General features: G+C 43.4%; 1 protein-coding gene across 1 annotated transcript in view; it reads left to right on the forward strand.

The window, feature by feature from the left end:
• The window catches only part of SORCS1 (sortilin related VPS10 domain containing receptor 1), a gene marked incomplete at its 5' end in the record, with an annotated part of 617,874 nt that overhangs the window by 490,929 nt on the left and 103,743 nt on the right, over positions 1 to 23,202 (forward strand). The window contains 7 exons of the mRNA XM_045291424.1: positions 11,037 to 11,139; positions 11,385 to 11,461; positions 13,948 to 14,039; positions 15,478 to 15,585; positions 17,304 to 17,421; positions 18,847 to 18,977; positions 22,673 to 22,786. Of these exons, the coding sequence (XP_045147359.1) occupies positions 11,037 to 11,139; positions 11,385 to 11,461; positions 13,948 to 14,039; positions 15,478 to 15,585; positions 17,304 to 17,421; positions 18,847 to 18,977; positions 22,673 to 22,786 (743 nt within the window). The remainder of the gene's footprint in view (positions 1 to 11,036; positions 11,140 to 11,384; positions 11,462 to 13,947; positions 14,040 to 15,477; positions 15,586 to 17,303; positions 17,422 to 18,846; positions 18,978 to 22,672; positions 22,787 to 23,202) is intronic.

Consider the following 23,202-nt stretch of genomic DNA (forward strand, 5'->3'; position numbering starts at 1 on the left):
GAGCAGTTCCACCAGAGAAAGGGGGCTAGTTGTTCCCATGAAGATTTACAGTCTCAGAAACTATATAAGATTCCCATGAGTTTGAATTAATGTGATGGTAATGGTAATATACTCATAGCTAAAAGAGCCATACCAAGTAATTCAGTACAACACAACACTCCATTCTCGTTCAAGTCACCATCATTTCTGACCTGTCCTACAAGAGTAGGGGCATAACTAGTCCACATATTGCTAGTGTCTATCTCCTGGTCGTCCATTTTCTATACAGCATCAAATTGTTCCTTTCATTTCTGTCAACATTATTGACATAAAACATATGCAAAATGTACTCACTTAAAAGGTATTTCATGAATGTTAACCAACTCATATCCATGTATCTACTAGAGCAGGAAAACCTTTCCTGCACCCTACATTTTTTCTTGTTCTCCTTTGTCATCAGTACTCAAATTCCTGGTGAATATGTTATATTTACTGAAATTTTGTGTAAGTAGGCTTGAACAGCATCATATGACAAGCTTCATTTAAACCTTCTAGTGACTTTCTAACTCAGGTCGAATAGAATTCTGATCGTCCTGCCTGCCTGCTAGTTGCCAGTGACCGGCCCTTATTTCCTTCTGCCTTCTGTCCAGCCCCTCTCCTTCCTTCTTCGTGTATGAACTACCTGGAGGGTCTCCATTATACACCTTGACTTCACCAAGCCCATTGATGGCTTCAGTCCTTTGCATGTGCACTAGGTCTCTTAAGCTACTCCTCCCCTCCTGAAACTTTTAGACCCTGGCTTACTTTGTCCACAGGAAGGCCTTTTTAATCTTCCTCAGAAGTTGTGCTTGCCCCACCTCTTTCTGCTTCATGACCTCATTACTCAGAAAGCATCACATGAGTTTGATGACTTCTCTCTATCTTCCTCTGATAGATTGTAAACTCCATCAGCATATGAACAGTGGCTGCTATAAAGACTTTTTTTTTTACCACTCTTTGGCCATCTCCAACTAGTGTACCTGGCATTTGGTCGGTACAATGCACCTGTTGATGTTTCGGGAGTTATATAAGTTCGGAGTAGGCCCTCCATTCACAAATGTTGCTGGAGTTGCACATTTGCACTCTAGTAGCAGGCTTGGATTTCCACGGATCAGCACATTGAAGGATTTATCATTATACCCACCTTCTGAAGGGTGTGAGCTTAGGTTGGCTCCCAAGTCAACAGAATCAGTAGGCTCATTAAGACTGGAGAAGATGAATTAACGGTATATAGATGTATGGTACCCAGGAGTCCTCCAACCTTCCTCCCTCATTAACCCTGGTGCTTAATGTAGTTCCCATCTGAGCTTTAGAAAAATGGGCTCCAGGGGGAGGAGGGGGAAATGACAGAGTGGTGTGGGGTGGGGCGAGGAGAGACCCCAATCACTTTATCAAAATGTGCCAAAGGCACAAAACAGGAAAGGAAATCTTTGAGCTGCAGGAGAACCAGACGGTTAAAAAACCTTCTTTAGGCCCGGCAGCTGGTGGCGGAGGAGACACAGGTGATGTTAGATTTTGAATGCCTGGAAAGTGACAGTTCACCGAAAGCACAGACTGGTGATTAGAAAAGAGCTTTTCCAGCAGGGCTGTTACAAATGTGGAACAAGTTCGGAACGACAGCCCCAAATGGAAGGTTCCTGGTAAAATGTATTCTATAGAAATAAGACATCCAGAGTAATCTGAGGCTATATTTTTAGGACTTTTAGACTGATTGCCCGCAAGGCTCAGCTGGGGTTTCTTGCCTCTGGAGGGACCGCAGTGTATACAATTAAATGGGATGCTGCAGGTCAGGGCCCACCTGCCTCCGAACCTCAGGACTTGGATCCCAAGAGCCAAAAGCATGAACTGAGCTGTCTGTGATAACTCCTTGGTTCCTGAGGAAAAATATAATGTTTCCTGGAGACAGGTCCCGCCTTCTTTGTGCATTCCGATGGCAGTGTTCTCCCAAATTCGGGCATCGAGTTGCCCCGTGTGACTCAACATAATGTCTGCCTCAAAGACACGCAGGATTCCCCATTCCCAGTGCATTGGTCAAGGATCTCCAATAAATTCTTCCCTTTAATTCATTGTTAGGAATAACAAGAATGAGGGGCTAAGCTGTTGCCTTGTAACATAGGAATGTTCTAGACTAGCTTTTCAAATATACTATTTGGATTAGGAGCCCCATGGATAAAGGTATCGTGACTCAGAGATTGGGAACTTGATGCAAAGGTTGGGAGGAAAGCAGAAGTGGCATGTAAAACTAGCTGACCCAAAATTAATCTGACATGTTAAAAATTGATTGACATCCTGGCTAGTTGAGGACATGGCTCCTATCACTTAGTAATGCCCAATTTGCTGTACATGGGGCTGAGAGCCCACGTGCTAGTTAATAGTTCCATTTAGTTCAGCATTTCTTGAACTTCCTTTTTTTTTAAATCATTTTATTAGGGGCTCATATAACTCATCACAATCCATACATACATCAGTTGTGTGTAAAGCACATTTGTGCATTCATTGCCCTCATCATTCTCAAAACATTTGCTCTCCACTTAAGCCCCTGCCATCAGCTCCTCATTTTTTCCCCTCCCTCTCCGCTCCCTCCTCCCTCATGAGCTCTTGATAATTTATAAATTATTATTTTGTCATATCTTGCCCTGTCCGACATCTCCCTTCACCCACTTTTCTTTCAATGAATGGCTAGTGGAATTTGTTAGATGAAATTAGCACTATAAGAATAAGGCAAGAAAGTGGTACTGAAGCTCTAAAGTCTATTGATGGGTGCAAACTCTATTGATGGGATCAGCATGACGTTCCTATCTGACCTTCTCTCACTCTCAAGGCTGATTATCACAAGAGATCAGGCACGTTTCCACTCGCCACCCCTTTTTGCCCTATTTTGACACACTGTCCCTCCCACAACCCTTCACTTCTGTGGCTGCGCTCAATCATTCATTGCAATGGCCACACAGAACCCACACACGATGCTCATGATGATGGGATTCATGAGAGAAGTTAACAGGTTATTACAAAGCTCTTTTATGCTACCAGTAAATGCCGAAAGGGCATTCCACTGCTCCATACACCTCAATCTGAAAACTCACATCTCCAGTTCAGTTGGGTGGGCAAACCCAACTCCCCCAATTAACTTTCCAGAGGCACCTCATTCCACAAGCCAGCTTGCTGCCTGCGGGCGTCCAGCTTTAGTTACTCTGAGGGCTGGGAAGCCCACCACTCTGTTTCTGCTGCTGCTCCTCCGCCACTCCTCCCGTGTCAGCGGTGCGCCCTGCATCACTGAGGCCATTACAAAGGTATGGCAGGTTCCAAGGACACACCCCACTCAGAACTGTTTGCACTTACTCAGAATGAGAGCCCTGCTTCCTGCTTCTTAGATGGCAGATTTTATACCCAATAGGAAAGCAATCACAATTAGCCCTGGTAACAGTCACTCGCCGCTGAAAAATATACTTTAATCAGTATCTTCTCTCCCCTCCTCACCCAGAGCCATCCGGAAATGAAAGTCGTTTGGTGGGAGTAACAAAGGCCAATGTCAGAGAATCATATTAAATAATTTGCTGCAGCACAATGAACCGTAGAGGTTCATGGATGTCCAGAAATGGAAGGCAGAGCTTAGAATATTTTTGCCTTTGCCATCTTTTCTTGGGAAAGATCCTCTAACATATCAGAATTTCACATTTTATGTCTGACGTAGCAAAGATCAAAGACTAAAGAGCTAGTTCTTCTTTTTTTGGTCAGTTCACTGTATGTGGTGCCCTGCGCTTGTGCCTAACTAAGGGGAAAAGGCTATTTCAAGACAGGACGAATCCCAGTGGCTCAGTGGGTTAAGTGTTGAGCCGCTAATGGAAAGTTCTGCAGTTTGAACCATCTATCTTTTCTGCAGGGAAAAGATAAGGGAGTCTGCTTCCATAGGTTTTACAGTCTCAGACCCTAGAGCAGCAGTTCTCAGCCTGTGGGTCGTGACCCCTTTGGGGGTCGAACGACCCTTTCACAGGGGTCGTCCAATTCATAACAGTAGCAAAATTACAGTTATGAAGTAGCAATAAAAATAATTTTATGTTTGGGGGTCACCAAAACATGAGGAACTGTATGAAAGGGCCGCAGCATGAGGAAGGTGGAGAACCCCTGCCCTAGGGGCAGTTCTCTGTCTTAGAGGGTCTCTATGAGTCAAAACCGAATGAACAGAGCAGTGGGATTGGCTCTGGCTTCAAGAAAATGAATACTGCTCCCTCCATTCGCTGGAGTCTCTGTGAGCTGCTAGATAATTGATGGTTTCAATAGTTGGTTTTATATCTTTCTAATGGGGAAAGGGAAATGAAGATTGTACATATTAAGTTGGCGATAATACTGAAAGGGTAAAAGAACAGCTGTGACTCATGGCTCGTAGGTGCTCAGTCTATGTTTGCTAACAGAAAGAAGCCAGGAAGGGGCGCGGACAGGGGAAGAGAGGTTCATGAAGCTCTCCTGCCGGATCAAATTGTGCAAAACAATTAGAATAATCTTAGGTATTTTAGGAGCTGACAGTGGCTTGAGACTGTCTTGAGATAATAGGTATTATCATAAACGTCTCTCTTCATTTCTGGAGATTTGACCTTGACAAGTTTCCTCAACTGTGCACCTCAACTTTCTTCCCTGGAAAGGAAAAAAATGCTTAACGTTTAAAAACAAGATAAATTACTTACCATAGTTTCCTTCGCACACAAGTAGACTATATATGTAACTTCTCTGAAAAGGTGGCGGGGTGGGGGGAAGGGAAGAAGCTACAGAATATTCTCCTTGTACCAGCTGGGGGCAATCCAGGACTGCAAAAGTGAGAGCCGAGGAAAAATGCACCCAGAAGCCACTTCTAATGTGGCTGCCACCGCGTGAGCAGGTGCCTTTTCTTCTCATAAGAATGTAACGCACGGTTCTCTGAAAATCATGGCAGCAGTGCCGTGCTGTGGGGCCGATCGAAGGCAGCCGCTTTCCTTTCAAGGGGCAGGTCCCTCAGACCGAGGAATCTTTGCGTTAAGTGGCAGCGGAGGCTCACAGTCTTCCAGGCTGCTGGGTGCTGAGTCTCCAGGGGACCTGCTGTCTCGTGCTCTCCCTTAGTCAGGCATGACCTGACATACGTGTGGTGCAAAAGGCGTTCCATGAAGCCTGTCTGTCTGTGTCTAATCCCCACAAAATAAAACATTTCTTAGGAATGTCATGAGCAACTCACATTTCTCTGAGATTATAATTTTTAAGTGAGCCCATGTACTCTGGCAAGCAGAATAGTTCAGCAATACATCTATGTCCTAGCAAAAGTCAAAACAACCTCCCATAGAGAGGTCTGAGGGGCCGGCCCCAAGCCCAACTAAGTGGGGGGGGGGGTCCTCCCCACAGAAGAATTCCCTTCAGAGGACAGTAATGAAGCAACCGCTCAGGAGAGGGACATGTCTGATCAGAGCACCCAGGAGCAAGTGAAGGGGGAGGAAGAGAGGAGTGGAGCAAATCCTGGCCCACCAAGCCCCAAGAACGATCTTCCTTCTCAGAGCAGCAAGGCCCAGAGAGGAAAAGAGGGCTGGCCCCATGTCCCTCACTGACCCATAGCACCACGGGGGACAACACTGGAGACACCGTGCAGGAATTGTGCTTGATCTGACCCCACTACACCGAGGCAAAACACTAAGGGTGTGCAATAGAACAGCAAGGGGTGCAGAGCAGAAAATACCAAAAATAGACTTTGGGGTCAGGCCGTGGCCTGAAAACATTCCTAAAGGTCAACAAAAAGACCTTGAACTATTTATAGGCTTTTCTTTTTTTCTGTCGTTGGGTGTGGTTGTTGTTGTTTTCTTTTCTTTTGTTGCTTTGTTTTGCTCTGTATGTTTTTTGATGCATATTATTGTCTCTGTAGGTTTATCTACATAAGATGGGATAAGCAATCTGGAGGAGTAAACAACAGGATCTAAGTTTCCGTGGGGACATAGGGGTGGGGGAGGCAGGGGTGGGGGGCGAGGGGGAAGGAAGGGGGTGTTTAACAAACCCAGGGACAAGGGAACAACAAGTGATCCAAAATCAATGGTGCAGAGGGTGTAGGAGGCCTGGTAGGGCTTGATCAAGGGCAATGTAACCGAGAGGAATTACTGAAACCCAAATGAAGGCTGAACATGATAGTGGAACAAGAGGAAAGTAAAAGGAAATAGAGGAAAGAATTGGAGGGAAAGGACATTTATGGGGGTCTAAATACAGGCATGTACATATGTAAATATATTTATATATGACAATGGGGAAATAGATCTATGTGCATATATTTATAGGTTTAGTATTAAGGTAGCAGATGGACATTGGGCCTCTACTCAAGTACTCCCTCAATGCAAGGACACTTTGTTCTATTAACTTGACCTTCCATGATGCTCACCTTCCCCACATGATTGCTGAAGACAAATGTGTGAATAAGCAAATGTGGTGAAGAAAGTTGATGGTGTCTGGCTATCAAAAGATATAGCATCTGGAGTCTTAAAGGCTTGCAGGTAAACAAGTAGCCATCTAGCTCAGAAGCATTAAAGCCCACATAGAAGAAGCACATCAGCCTGTGTGACCATGAGGTGTAGAAGGGACCAGGTATCAGACATCAAAGAAGAAAAAAATCATATCATTGTGAATGATGGGGAGTGTGAAGTAGAGACCCAGAGCCCATCTGTAGGCAACTGGACATCCCCAAACAAAAGGGTCTGGGCAGGAGACGAGCCAGAGAGGGTGCAGCATAGCACCGATGAACCACACAACTTTCCTCTAGTTCTTCAGTGCTTCCACCCCTCCCCTGCCCCCCATTATCATGATCCCAATTCTACCTTACAAATCTGGCTGGACCAGAGAATGGAGACTGGTACAGATCAGAGCTGGAAACACTGGGAATCCAGGACAGATAAGTCCCCCAGGACCAATATTGAGAGTAGCCATACTGGGAGGGTAAGGGAATGGTGTGGAGAGAAAGAGGAGACCGCTCACAATGGTCTACATATAACCCCCTCCCTGGGGTACAGACAACAAAAAGTGGGTGAAGGGAGACATTGGACATGTAAGGTATGACAAAATAATAATAATTTATAAATTATCAAGGGTTATTGGAGGGAAAGTAGGGGAGAGAGGGGGGAAAATGAGAAGCTGATACCAAGGGCTCAAGTAGAAAGAAAATGTTTTGAGAATGATGATAGAAACAGATGTACAAATGTGCTTGACACAATGGATGGATGTATGGATTGTGATGAGTTGTATGAGCCCCCAATAAAATGATTAAAAACTAAACAAAAAAATAACCTCCCACTCCCCCCACCCCATCCCAATTTATCTGATGTTTCAAGCATCTATCAAATATCTTTTTCAGTTTCACTACCAGGTTTCACAGAAGATGGACATGTAGTGCTTGATGCGCTTTCTTTATAAGCATATCTCCTAGAAAGATAGAACTGTACATATGGATAATATGAGTTTATACCTAACACACGTCATGTGATAGATTAGAGAAAAGTGATCCTCTTACCTTCAAGTTGCTTAGAAAAATTTATGGAGAAATAGTGTGGTTCTGCTTAATGCTGTTAGCATCTATCATCCATCTGAGTCTTATGCAAAGTTGTTCTGGGACTCTAACATAAAGCAATGGCTGTTCAAGGCTTTCTTTGGGGCAAGAGGAAGCTGTGTGTTTGAAACGGATTCTTTCTCATTTTAGGAGCTACCTTCTGTACACTTACAGAGCATCATGAAGTGGAAATGCATTTTTGGAGAAGTTTTACCTGAAATTTCAGTGTAAAACCAATAATGTATTGCTATTATTATTCTAGGAGAGACTTACGCTCTATCTTGGCAGTGAGGAAAAAACCCTATTGTGATCTGCTGTTTTATTTCATCAGTGTTTTGGCTGATTTTATTCCTGAGTTTCATTTTTAGTTTGTCATTTACTCTATCCCATATAAATTTAATCATTGTATCTCTGTAGCTCTCTGAATATCTGCTGGCAGATACTTACAGAGCAGAATAAAAGTAATAACAGAGATACATTGGTGATTCCAAAAACCGAAGTCGATAAGATTAGAAAGTAATCTTCCTGAGAGATGAAAAAATTGTCGTTCAAACACAAACTTGTATTTTTCGACAACTCAGAACAAGAACTATTTTAAAGGAAATTCATACAAGATTTACTATCCTTCTAGGGGAGGGAGGGAACTGTTGATATCTTGATCAGAGAATTTGATCAAAGTTTTTTTACACGCAAATAAGTCCCATAAATTTTTCATTCAAATGAGCATCGCCACTGCATTTTGCCTGCAAGGAAGACGTTTGCATTGACTAATACTGACACTGACAATATCCTAGTACAGACACTATGTGTATTGTTGCGTGAATATTAGTGCAATTTCATATGTCGTATAGCTTTTTCTCTGTAGGGGCACTAACAAGGTCTCATAATGGAAGGTGACTCAGATGAGGGCTGACTTCATTGACATCCACTCAGCCTGACCCAGCCATCTCTCCTGACCCCATCTCTCATTTCTCCTCTTTAATCTCATCTGCATATATCGTACTGATCGACCCTGCTGTTTCTTTTTTCCATGTTATTCGTAATTCCCAGGTCTGAAAGCCTTTTATCTTCCTCAGCATCTCAATCTCACCTGTATTTCATAAATTTACCATCTTTCCCTTCGGTAGCATTTTCTCCTGGATGTCTTCTCTGATGGAAAGTTGGACTTGGTATTTGTATGTGCTGCAAATATATCCACGGATATTGTAACGCATGCAGGGGACACAGTTTGAAAATTAGCCGTCACTAAATACCTTGAGAGAATGAGTCGTTGGGATTTGGGATTTAAGGCCACCGCCATGGGGAATACCTAGATCGATTGGTGAAATGTAGTCCACAGAGACAATGTTCTCCATCAGACTTGGGTGAGCAGTGCCTGGGGTCCTACAAGCTTGCGAGAGTCCATCTAAGATACAAACAACTATTCTTCTCCTCTCATCCAGAGAAAAGCAGAGTGAAGAGGGTCGAGCACTCAAGGAAACAATTAGTCCAATGGGCAGATAGACTCCACAAACCGTAGTCTTCACCATCCTGAGACCAGAACTCAATGGCACCCCACCACCCCAACTAATCTTTACTCAGTATCACAACAGGGGCCCTGGAAAGAGGTAGACAAATGTAATGAACAAAATTCAAAATCGGACCAGACCTACCGATCTGGTTGAAATTGGTGGACCCCCTAAAACTGTGGTCCTTACCTTTCAGGGATCTCACCCTAGGGATCAATGTTCAGCTAATTAAGAGGTCTATAAAGTGAGTAGTAACACAGGAGAGAAAAGTTGTCCTTAGGGCACCATCATCAGAGCCAAAAGGATGTTCGGTCAAGAGCAAAGCTCCGAAGTCAGGAAAGATGGGTGAATGGAAACCAGGAACCAGGGTGGGAACATGGAAAAAGACTGTCACATCGAAGAGATTGCGACCAAGGGTACACAACTAAATGCATATAAACTGTTGAAAGGAAAATTTATTTGCTCAGTAAACTTTCACCCAAACTATAATAAAAAGGTAAAAACAAACATAAAAAAGCCTGCGATGGTACCTAATAAATAGTTCCCTTGGCAAATTAAAAAAAGACAAACGAATGCATTTAGACATACTACCATATATACTTGTGTATAAGCTGAGATTTTCAGCACATTTTTAATGCAGTTTTTGTGGTAAAATTAGGTGCCTCGGCAGATCTTTGAGTTGGCTTGTACTCAAGTTTATATGGTAGTCTATATGCAGGAGGAAACAGCTATGTTTACTGGAACGGACCAGAATCTGTTGAGAGAGCCATTGCTTCATTAGCTATTATGAATCCAAGAGAAGCTAATAGATACATAGATATGGTTAAGAGTTTATCAACATTATAATGAAACTGGGTAGAAATTTTTACCAACATTATAATTAAACTTGGTAGAAAAAATTTTTTTATCAACATTATAATTAAACTGGGTAGAAATTTGGAATCAAAGAGTATTATCAATATCCTTCGAAAATTATTCTGCAAAAAATGTAGTTAGGGTTTAATCTCACTGTATTAGTCAAATATGATGTTCCAAATATTTAAACAATGCCTTGCCTACTGCCATCAAGTTAATTCTGGATCATAGCAACCCTATAGGATTCCGGCACTAAGAGCATTTATGGGAACATGTAGCCTCATCTTTCTCCCTTGGAGCGACTGGTGAATTTAACCCTCGTACCTTAACATTCCAAAGTTTACCAGATAGTACTACCAGGGTTCCCTTAAACAATGTCTTAAAATCAAAGTCTGGATTTAGACTGTTGCAAGTAAGAAAAGAAAAACACATAAAAAACCATGACAATAACCCCCAAAAACCAAAGTTGGGTATAGTCTTTTTACCCTCTAGCGCAGTGGTTCTCAACCTTCCTAATGCCACAACCCTTTAATACAGTCCCTCATGTGGTGGTGACCCCTCAACCATCAAATTATTTTCCTTGCTACTTCATCACTGTCATTTTGCTACTGTTAGGAATTGGGCGACCCCTGTGAAAGGGTTGTTCAACCGCTAAAGGATTCGCGACCCACAGGTTGAGAACCAATGCTCTAGAATATTATAACACTTTATCTTATGAAAATATAGTACTTTGCTACCAGTCTTATGGCTGCTGAAATAGTCTCATTTTATGGTGATCAATAGAAATACCTAACGTCTTCTCTTTTGATTGTAAACTCTTATAATAGCAGAGGAGTTTTCTATAAGCTAATGAAACTCTCATCTGTATACATTTTACAATAGAGACACTGAACTGTTTGTTAAATGACCAACTGACAATTAAGTCACTAGATCAGACTGAAAATGAAAGTATTTTCTCTTTTACAAACTTGGTAGCTGCATTACACTTAGAGGAAATGAAATGTTTGATTAATTGTAGATGGATGGATGGATGGATGAATGGATGGAGGCTCTGAATCTGAGCTTAAATATGAATTAATATTTTGTCATTTTATGATGTTCATTTCTCCTCTTTGTAGCCCTACTGCTCCCTACACCTTCACCTGAAGGTCTCTGAGAATCCCTATACCTCAGGGATTATTGCCAGTCGAGACACCGCTCCGAGCATCATAGTGGCTTCAGGTAAGAAGCTTGCTGCTGTACATGGTGTTTGTTTGAAGAAGCTGGTTGTTCTGTAGTTGGAACTTAACACTCAAGCTAAAAACAGTTCTGAAAGGCACCCAAACCATGGACTCTGAAGCGGGTATGCTGCAAACCTCTGCTTAGATATGTTTGCAGTCTCCATCCGTGTCCGGCAGCACAGATTCCAGGAGAGCCCTAATTTTACAAGCACTTCCCTTCACTCAGGGCGATGTGCTCTTTTTCAGGTAACATAGGCTCTGAGTTGTCAGACAGCGACATCAGCATGTTTGTCTCTTCAGATGCTGGGAACACTTGGAGACAGGTAAGAAAATACTGGGCCGAGTTGCTGCGGTTTAAGTGGCAGAAATACACTTGCCCGATGTGGTGCAATGCTGCAGAATGATTCCGCAATGCCGCACGTAACTCCTAAAGCCTGCAAACGTGTCTTGTTTCCTTTCTGTGAGTGAAAGTCTGAAGTCTTTGAGTTCAGCAGGTATTTATGCAATTTTATTTTTATTTTTAATAAAGATATTCCTTATTCAGAGACGATGTGGAAGAAAGGTTATAAATGACAAGGAAACCAAATGAACTCAGATTCTTTTCCCATAAGAGAAAGCCAGAAGCCCAATGGGCTTTTCATATTAAGGATGTGGGGCCCATAAATTCTCCTTGCCTTGAAGTCAGAATGTGGAGAAATACAGTAAGATTGAAATAGCCATTACCCAGGCGGTGCTCTTAGTGTTTCAAGTCTCATGTGCAGAAGACAGAGTAATAACCATCAAGATACATATGTTAGGGGAAATGGAATAGGATCACTTTAAACCAATGTGCTTAGTGGAACTGCCTCTTACCTTTCTTCTGAATGAAAATTAGACACCGATAGTGTATAAAACAGGACTTTAATGAGGGTTAGCAGTCCTAAGAAGATATGTGCCTAATGCATAGTTGTTATACTTCAATAAGTATGTTTTAATAACCTGCTTACATTTAATTATCTTATCATAATTGGCACTACAAATTGAAGTCTATTACACACTAAGCAATGAGAATGTTCTGTTTTAAATTTTAGGCAGAGATGTCTCCACGGTGTGGGCCAGTCTTGGTCAAGGTCTTTGGTTGATTCTCATGGGCAGGCTTATGTTTCGAGGGTAACAGGAGAGGGATGATATTTGCTTAAGAAACTTCAGGGTGAATGATCTTGGAGGCATGTGGGAAGAAGGGCTCCTAGAAGCAAGCTTCTTCTGGATAATACTTGGAGAACCTAGACCCTCTTTTCTTTTCCCCCAACACCTCAAAGAAGGCAAGGAGTATTCCGGTCTCTACTTGTATAATCCTTTGGTGAACCCTGGGTATACAATGTAAACAGAGGGGAGAGGTCACATCTGCACTGTGATTACAGATAAGACAGTGCTAACAGATCACTGACTCTTAAGAGTGGGCATCTCACAGGAGAAGATGTAGAGATTGTTCCCAGCTTGTCCCTATTTGACTTTAACCTGGTTTCTCTACATTTAGAGAAAGACCTAATGATTTGTGTGTTAAAAGATAAGGATTTCGTTGGGGTCAGAACTGCTTTCTTACAACCTTATTATAACTCAAGCATCTCCGAATTGAACAGGGACAGCTTAAATTCGTTAACACATGAAACATTTTAAATGACTAGTTGTGAAATGTTCCCCTGTTACTGTGTGCATTGTCTTCAGAAAGTCACCACATAGCTCTCAACCTTTATCTCTCTGATCCATAAAAATGAGGACATCAGAATCCGTTATCTCCAGGATTCCTTCCATCTAAATATGTAAAATATATGTCTCTGATTGTATTTGAAATACCCGTTATACACAGCACATAAGGCGCACATCACAGCGTAACACAGAGGCCACCGTAGTACAACAAACTGGCAAAATCGATGACAGTTACTCAATATTCCGACATCATCAAAAATGGTAACTAATGAGATTTACCATAAAAAGAAGGAACTATACACATGAATATATAACTCCTTGTTTCCTTTAAATTTCCTTGATGTCGCATGTAGCTCATGTTACATAACACCAGCGATGCCTGCATCGTGCCTTCGGAAGCAGTGTTATTTATACGACTGTGTTTTCCTAGACTCACACTCACTCACTGCCATCAAATTGATCCCGACACAGAGTGACCCTGTAGGACAGGGGACAGGCCCGGGTGGGTTTCTGAGACTGCGTCACTTTATTGAAGGAGAAAGCCTTAACTGTCTCAGGTGCAGCAGCAGCTGCTCATCTTGCAGTTGGCAGCCCAACCAGCATGTAACCCACTACACCCCCAGGACTCCGGAGAATAAGAAAACCTACTACCACTGGTGGCATAGCGTTTGTGTTTTGGTCTGCTGATTGTGAGCTCAACAGTTCAAAACTACTAGTCGCTAGTCCTGTCAAGAGTTACAGTTTCTGAAACCCACAGAGGCAGTTCTACTGTGTCCTATGGGGTCACTATGAGTCAGAATGGCCTCTATGGGGATGAGTGATTGTGAGGAACTCCAGTGATAAGTGTTTAAGAGCTTGACTGCTGACACAAAGGTCAGCAGTTCAAACCCAACAGTGGCTGCACATATGAACGATGTGGCAACCTACTTTCATAAAGATTTGCAGCCTTGGACATGCTAGGGCAGTTCTCTCTGTCCTGTAGGGTGGCTATGGATTGCAATAGGCTTGATGGTAGTGGGTGCTTATTTCTGCCATAGGTAGGATTTTTCCTTCAATGAAGACCAGTTCTCTGGAATCTGGTTGCATGTGGATATGTCAGCATGCTTATGTTTCCCTCTTCCAGATATTTGAAGAAGAGCACAGTGTTTTGTACCTGGATCAAGGTGGAGTACTGGTTGCTATGAAACATACATCACTCCCGATTCGACATCTCTGGTAATGACACCGGCTACCCGCTAGACATACATCTGATGTTCTAACCTGCTCAGACCAGTCTAAGAGTCAGGCTGTCCACAGGCCAAGTGTGACTGTATTTGTAGTAACATGTCAAGGTCTACTGAACATAACTCACACCTTTGTGCTATTACAATAAGGTTGTTGCCTGCAGTTTTGAGAGAGAGAGAGAGAGAGAGAGAGAGAGAGAGAGAGAGGAGCAAGCTGAATAGAGGCAGTGAAATACAGGGGACAGAGGATATGAAGAAAATTAAGCCTAAAAGGTGTGCCCTTAGGAAAATGCATTATGGTTTTCAATCATATGACAATTTCATCCTTCCCGTACAGTCATGGATAAAATATGTTCACTTACAGGTAGGGTCTGGGCTGCTTAACCTCTTGCAGTCACCTTTCCCATGATGATCCCCTGGAGCTGGCTGTCCACAAGCATTATGTGTGTTCACTTCTGGATAGTAGTTCCTGACACTTTGACCACATTTCTGCTGCCCCTGTCTCTTCTGGGAGATCATTCTGCAGCTCTGCAGCTCATGCAAAGCCTTGCTTCCAGATGGGTTTCCAAACATCTCCTGCATCTGGTTTTGTAAATGGCTTTCTCCGTGTCTTAGTTCATTTAAAATGCAAAGCCTGGTGTTTCCCTCACCGTTCATTACTTCAATGATGACTGCCAAGCTGCAGCGAGAGCATCGTGACTGAAGTTTAGGAAGTGGGAGCAAGTGAAACAAAGATGTAGCTTGGGGGAAGGCATCTTAAGAGAAAGACCAGAGAGACATCTCTGTGTGACCATCAGCACAGCAAACTCCTCATCTCTTGCTCTCAAGAGCCTGCCCTTTTGTGCCCATCCATCCAATATGGTCAACCAGAATTTAGGACAAAGTGAAGAGGATGCAACTTGGAAATGGGCTGATTTCAGCCAACCAGGGAAGCTCAGTAAGACTCAGTAAACCACGTGAGGTCATTGATCCTCAGGAATACTTGTTAGGCTTTCTGTTAGACCGAGGATTTGGAGGGGGTCATGGATGGGGTCTATGATCTGATTAAAATCTCTGATCCAGATTAAAATGAAAACTTTATCAAAGACAATGTTAGTTTCATTTCATCGAACGCCCTTCTTCTTTTTTTTCTTGTAAAAACACATTTGGGCCTCAAATTGCGTGACTACCTACTCTAGGGGGCTTGAAAAAGTTTCCCCCAAATTCCATGATCTTTACACTCCATTGCTACATGAATTTTTGAAGGCCCCTTTTATTTCTAACATAATGAAGAACACTACCTGCTATGAAAGGCATACTTGGACAATGCCCAAGGTGCTTTAAGAATGCTTTCCCTCTTGGCTTAGCGTATCTGTCCTTCAAGAGGACTTTGCTATATTTTGTTGTTTTCCTTTTGAGATTTGATGACTCTTTTTTATCCCTGTCACTAGGTTGAGTTTTGATGAAGGGAGATCTTGGAGCAAATACAGTTTCACTCCTATTCCACTCTTTGTGGATGGGGTTCTGGGTGAGCCTGGGGAAGAGACTCTCATTATGACGTAAGTGGAAAACGTGTGATTTCTTAATACATGAGAGGAAACCCAGAACAATGTGTGATAGCCAAGCCTGTGTGATTTGCGGCTGTGAAATCAGAAGTTGTTAGCAAAGTCGGTACACCTGACAGCAAGATCCCTAGCAAAGGAGGACCCATGGACAGCAGTTGTCTGACTTTGGACTAACTATTGACAGAAAACAATGACAAGGATGACAACGCAGCAAGTTGCCCTAATGCGTGTCCGAGTGGAACTCTCCTCCAAAGGGCCTATAGCGGCTGAGGTCTGGAAGTAGATTGGTAGGCCCGTGTTCTAAGGCCACTCTGGGTGGACTTGAACCATCCATCTTTTGGCTGTTAGTCAAGTTTAAACTGCCCAGAGACTCTCCTTGCTGGCTATTCAAAACTCCACATGGATGGGATGCCAGCCGAAGGGGAGAGTCCCTTTATGTCTTTATTAAATGGTGTTGGGGAAATTAGAAGTGATTTTTAAAAAATAGTGTTAATGCTATAAATGTAAAGTTTGAATAATTAAAAATCTAGACACAAATAAAATCTCAGGCAAGTGAGAATGGTTTCCCTTTAAGGCAGAACACAGGGCTTGATCAGAAGCACATGAAGGGTTTTATTTTTTCCAGGCTCTTTACCTAACCCAATTGTGAGGCATATTCGGGAAACCACAGAACAATCTGTTCTTACAAAATTGAATTTGCCCTCCTTGTCTGGAAAGTGATGAACATTAATTTGTGAAAGATTTGATTAATGACTCTGTTGCCTATGGGTTTGAAAGATGGCCTTGTAGTTGAAATATGAAGCTGTGTTCCCCCTCCCCCTCCTTCCCATAAAAAAATTATATTTGGAAAACGGAGAGGAAAAATTTACAACTACTTGATCTTGTCATCAATGAAAATTTTGAAATTCAAGTGGGGAATTGGCACATACTCTGTTGTTTTGTTTTTCATGGCAGAAAACAACAGCAACAGAGGTCAATAAACATAGCTAGAAAGCAGTTCCTTATAGGATTTGGATTTACCCTGTTTTCACATCAGCACGACACAGATGAGCCAAAACCAGGCCAACCAGAAGGGCTGCATTGTAGCTTTATCCCATGACAGGTGGTGGGTTCCACCATGTAGGAAGTTCCTAATGCGCTCCGTGTAAGGAAAGGAGGAGGCAGAGTCTGAGAAATGCCCACTGCGCTCTGTGTAAGGAAAGGAAAATGCAGAGTCTGAGAAATGGCTGGAACTATTTTGCATGTCAGCCTACTTTTCCCTTTGACCTTGTGGGAAGTAAAAAAAAATGTCATGGGAATCATGTCAATTAACAAGAGAACCTAAAAAAAAAAAACACCTACTATAACTCCAGGTCACGTAGAATGCAGCATTTACAGTTTTGTTTTGTTTTTTAACAATTCTATTTGTCCGGTCTATCAAAGTGGCCTCTTGACGCTAAACACATGCGATCTGACACTTGAGACTTGCCTTTGTTTCTTTCATGTTAGCAAAATTCTCATTAGGCCTCACAGTCCCTGTCTTAGAGGTGGAGCCAAGAGACTGAGTGGTACTTCCCGCCTGTGTGCGCTTGGAGGGTTCGATCCTATGCTCCATGCGTTCCGTGTTAGCATTGTGTCAGACTCACACAGCACATGCCAAGCCAACCTTAGCTGTCATTGCGACTGTTGGTGATGTGATTATTATGATTATTTTATCATCTTGGGCTCTGCAGGGTGTTTGGACACTTCAGTCATCGTTCGGAATGGCAGCTGGTCAAAGTGGACTACAAGTCCATTTTTGATAGGCGGTGTGCCGAGGAGGACTACAGAGCCTGGCAGCTGCACAGCCAGGTAGGGGGAGAGCTGGGATTGACCTCTGGCAAGGAGGCCTGGAGGTCGGGTTTGGTGTGTGTGTTTAGGGTGGGGTGGGGAAGAAGGTCATAAAGATGTAGGACTTGCTGATGATGGCATGATATGTACAAATGTGCTTGGAACAATTGATGCATGGGTTGTTATAAGAGCTGTAAGAACCCCCAATAAAATGGTTTATTTATTATAATTAAAAAAAAAAAAAAAAGATGTAGGACGTGGGGTTCTCTAGACCAGAGTGCTCAGCTAGGGCTTCCAGGCTTGCTTTGTGTTCTCTCGGAGTAAACAAGCTCAACATTTATAGCTTGTTGTGAAGTGATTTCTGGTTTTATTGTGCTAGGATATAATGAGATAAAATTTAAATGTGCTTGGCGTAGTCTTACCACTCCAAATGAAATACCAGCTCAGCACTGAGATCGGAACATATTTCATCTGAGCATGTCATGTGGTTGGTGGGTGGGGGTGCGGGAGTTGGGAACGTTCCTCAATTTTCTCTCACAGAGCAAACTATAGAAAGACATAAAATAACAACATTGTGCTGGGTGATCCCTGTCTAAGAAAGCCATCAGCCCCGCCGCTGGGCCTCCATCCCGGGCACTCCTGGGGCAAGAATGCAGACTTCTTCGTAGGAAACGCTCCCTCCCCTCTGATCCTTCAATTATTCAACTCATAATCAAAACTTGTTTTGAAGACATCTCTCCGTTGATTTCCCCTGGCACAAATCATCCTGAGGGCCTCTCAGAAGACATGGGAGAGGTTCTTGCCATCAGGTCACCACCATTTCCCGGGCAGTAAAATAGCATAGACCCTGCCCCTAGACTAAGTAATGTGTTATGGAACCAGTTAAAGTGAGTTTGTTCAAGGAAGACCGTTTAGAATAGATTAAACACAACTTTGTTCTAGTGCGTCCGACACACAAAAGAGGGGTTGCATCCGCTAGAAACCCCCACTCTATTCAGCGAGTCTGCAACAGAATGATCCCTCATCTACATCGTGCATATTTCCCCATTTGGGATGCCCCAGCCTTGTGCCATGTGGAGGTTTGGTGTATTTTGTGGAAGGACACTTAATTCCTATAGATTCGGTGGTAGGACGTTTTATCCTGCACTGTTTCATACGGACCCTGCTAGCCCTGTGCCCGCCATCTTCCCAAAGCAAGGTGTGCTGAGCACATAAGGAGCGAGGGCTTAGTTGGCCGCACTGTCAATGATGTTTACGATTTTGTTTATGGTCACAGCCTCTGGTAAGGCTCTAGAGACCCTAAAGAAAAATCCTGTTAGCCCAAAGCAGACTCCGCCAATGCCCAGGTGACACTGCAGCTTGCGAGCCTCCACTTGATGGAAAACGGGGAAAAGGAAAAGCCCATGGTCATCGCCTTAATTGCATGTGAATCTTGTCTTCGTATAGGGGGAGGCATGCATCATGGGAGCAAAAAGGATATATAAGAAGAGAAAATCAGAGCGGAAATGTATGCAAGGAAAATATGCAGGTGCTATGGACTCCGAGCCCTGTGTCTGCACCGAAGCCGATTTTGACTGGTGAGCCTGCCCTGTGAACCCAGCGTCGTGCATGCGCTCATTGCAGCAGAAGACTGGCAGAGGGGCATGCCTAGGGCTCAGGGACAAAGCTTGCTTTTGTTTGTTTGATTGATTTTGTGACATTTCTTTTTGAGGACATCGGGACTTAGCAGTTCTCTATGCCAAAGTATATGGGAAAACCAAGGGTTGTTTTAGAATTGGAAAGAATGTAGTAGCTTGCTAATTATGATCTCCGCATACCTCACAGTGTCTCAGGAAGACAAGAGAGGCCCCAATCCCTTGGTTGTGTTTCATGACAGCACTGACAATAATAAGTGGACTTTTCAAGAAGCCAACGTATCTCTGCCCTGGATAGACGCATTCTAGAAACAAGGAAACGTGTACAGTGAAACAGCTACCTTGTGTGGTAGCAAATCCTGTCACGGAGAGGTTTTAGCAGTAGTCAGTGGACTATTCATGGAACATTGCTGAGTTCAGTGCAAGGATGAATCCAAGGGTCTTGTGAATACAAGTGGTGGGATGGAAGGAGATTTCCCTCTCCATAGGACTGAGGAGGTTGAACTCAACTCAAGAATGCCACCATGATCTTCCTGCGGCATTTGTCTAGGAGAAATCTAGTGTGTGGGGCCTGTGATAGCCAAGCCTTGGTCTAGGCCAGATTTTAGTGTTCAGGTGAGGTGGACAAATTATTGACGCCCACTGGTCATCAGGGCACCCTGCTTATCAAAAGGTCCCTTTATGCCACATTGCTTTTATGAAAATCACCATCAGTGCCGGATTTCACTAACCAAAAGAAATCTGAAGAAGATTTTTGCTTTTGCAAAATGGGACCAAAAAGCAAAACCAGAGGTCAGCTTTACTTGTCTGATCCACTGAAGAGGTGGTATTCACCTCAGTAAAACCTTTCCCCTCGAAGTACATTCAGCATCAATTGTCATAACTTTAAACTGTTATTGTTATTGTAGGTTTTATGTTTTAGTTCCTGCACCCAGGAACACTTAAACTATTTCACCTGTAAATGAATGCTAATTACTTCTTTGCTTTATGTCATTTGGCTTTAGGAAAGGTTTCATAGAAATGTTGGATTGGGGGACAACCCTGTAATACTCTTTGGTTATTTTTATCTAATTTCCTGTGCCTTTCCCCCCTCTTCTCTTTACTTTCTTTCTTTTTTACATATCTATTAATTTATAGAAAACAATTGCCAAATACATATATATACTATTAGGTGATTTAAACTTGATCTACATAAGACCCCCCTGTTATTCCTTTAATAATGTAATCATTTATTTCTAACAGTGTAGCACTCCCAGATCAAATTTCTGGTAATGAAATACCAGTGATCAGGATAAGATTTCACACAGAGACACACACCTCTGAAAGAGAAAGACTTGTTTGGTCATCTATAAAAATTGGCTCTGAATAAGTCGTAATGGGCAGATCTGGCCGAGTTGGCCACCGGCAAGTAGACCAATGACCCAAGGCAGTCTCTCTCTTGGTGGACAAGACAAGCCAGAAACGAGTGTGTCAGTGCGGGCATAGCCAAAGGGCAGTGGGGTTTCAGTTGTATTGAGCCTTGCTAGGAAACCCACAGTGGCCCACCTGGCTGAGACTTCTGTTTTAGTTAGTGCATCGTCCCTCTGTTACAACGTCAGGCCGATTTTACTTCAGTCCTCCTCTTCCGAGGTAACACCCTGAAATGTAATACGGTAACCATCCCTTGGATTTTAAGTTATTCCTCATTTTCCTTTTTTCAATCTCGAAGTCTTCGATGTCTTCTTTAAACTACCCCCACTCCAGGAGGATGTGTAAGGAAAAGGCCACATTTTACATTGCCAAGTGAGGTTTGCCCTTACCAAATAGCAATGTGTGAGCAGAGAGCAAATTCATTCTCTGTTAGAAAGCCGGAAGGAAAAGGTCAGGTGAGCTACCTAATTCCCCAATTGCTCCAGGAAACTTTTGTTCTACAGGAAGCACTTCCTCCAGCTCCCCAAAGAAGTCAGTATGTGTTATTATTGTTGCTTTTAAACTTGTGAACTAGCCGAGGAGCTCTGATGGAGCTGTATGGAGCTGTATTACTAACCACAAGATCAGTCGTTCAAGCCCACTAGTCACTCCTTGTGAGAAAGAGGAGGCTATTATGTTCCCCATAAATATTTGTAGTCTCTAAAACCCTGTTCAGAGTAGCTATGAGTTGGAATCAGTCCAATGGCCGTGGGAAGCTAGTGCAGGAGGAAGAAGCCACAGGGTAAGGAGAGCAGTGAGATTCTTCCCTCATCACTCTCCTCTATCTTTGCCCAATTTGGGGGTTCTGTCTGATATTGGAATCTGCTGTACAGTTGTACAGTTTTCTGGTCCAATGAGATGTTTGTATCCGCAGACAACTGGAAGTATCTCGGAAGGCTTGCAATGACCTTGTTGGGTTTCTCCCAGGGGCTAATGCTTTGTGACTCCACTTGCCTGTAGCAAAATAAAAGGTGATTGGTACTGGATGTTCCCTCTTGGCTCTTCTGAATGACTTTGCCTGTCATTCTGCAATGTTTGTAAACAGATTCCCTGAAGTAGGCTCTGGGGGTCCTGTAGGCCGCAATGCTGAAGTCTGCTTTCACATGCCGTACCAGCTTAGCACCAAATCTGCCGGGTGTGTGCAGCATTCTAAATGCCAGCTGCCTGGTGGCAGACCCCTCAGCTGATCCCTTTCCTGCCTTCCCAGCCCTCATGCGCCAGCATCTCACCACGATTGCACAGATGGGGATGGACCCCTGCTGACTAACGCCTGCTGATTGCTGCCTGTGATTTGTCTGTGCACATGGAGGTGCCATTGACTGTCATTCTGCGTGCCCAAGTTCATCCTCTGGAGACCAAGAGCATCGGGCTACTCAGTTGCCTCTGGAGTGAAGCGTGAGAGGAGAGGAAGAGACAAGTGTAATGAGTTCCGAAGAGAGAGAGGGTTTGAAACAGTTAGTTCCTTGTGATAAGAGTTGTATGAGCCCCCACTAAAATGATTTAAAAAAAAGAAAGAAAGAAGGAAGGAAAGAAAGAAAGAAAGAAAGAAAGAAAGGAAAGAGTTAGTTCCAATGGGCAGCACTCACTGTCTAGCACAGAACTTTTCCTACGGTGCGATGGGAGATAGGGGATGCTTGAGACACTCCTAAAGGACACTCCTTTTTCTGCTGTGACTTTGAAGCATATGGCATGTGCACAGAGAGACCTGGCTCCGCTCCGCCAGTAGATCCAGATGTCTTGGAAGAGCAACCCAAAGATATCGCTGTAATGAGGATCCGACCACATGTGACTGTATAACACCCTGCGGAGAAGTTTGTCCCTGAGGGTTGGGCTTCCACCACCTCCTATTTTCTAATCACAGCTTGAGCTGGGGCCCGGCATCCATCAGTCTTCTACATCCTCCTGATGAGACCAGCGTCAACTCTGTCGTCACGAAGGCAATCCACCTCCATGATTGGATGTTGGGCCTCCATCTGTACACTGGCCTCTCTATTTCCTCTGAGTCAGCGCTTTCCCTACTGGGTTCGGCAGTGTGTTCATGGGCCGATCATAGACTCCATTTTCAGCACACACTGACTCCGCACATGACTGCTTTGTGATGCAGTGCTGAGTAAGCGTTGTCTGGGACTAAGACAATGCTGTCTTCCATGGTTTTGCCACGTACTGAAAGGTGCTTCTTTCTCCCACAGCGACTATGGGTATGAGCGACACAGCAATGGGCAGTGCCTGCCGGCCTTTTGGTTCAATCCATCCTCTTTGTCAAAGGATTGCAGCTTGGGGCAGAGCTACCTCAACAGTACTGGGTAAGTGACTCTACGGAAGGGCTTTGTGAGGACAACGTTGGCTGCTTTTCAGCTTGTGGTAAACGTATGGAATGACCTCGCCCAAGACTCCGCTTACACTGATTTACAGGAAAGTTGATTTTGTAAGCTTTAGGAATGCCACAGAGGTATGCATTAGGAGTATTAGTTTCACCCAAGAAGACACCAGCTGCAAATAAAGAAAAGAATGCCTCGTTTCTTGGATGAAGATGATAACTATATGTGTGATTAATGTGTGTATGCCAATATATGCACATACAGATGTAGACACATACAGAAGTGCCTATATATATATATTTATTTGACTTCTTAAAGACATTTCTGCATGCTGGTAAGAAAGACTAAGTATATCATTCTTATGTGGATTTCCTGTTTTATAAATGGGGAAAACGAGACTC

This window comes from Echinops telfairi, unplaced genomic scaffold (genome assembly GCF_000313985.2).
Source record: "Echinops telfairi isolate 266 unplaced genomic scaffold, ASM31398v2 ScPeMD7_70;HRSCAF=299, whole genome shotgun sequence".
NCBI classification, from domain to species: domain Eukaryota; kingdom Metazoa; phylum Chordata; class Mammalia; order Afrosoricida; family Tenrecidae; genus Echinops; species Echinops telfairi.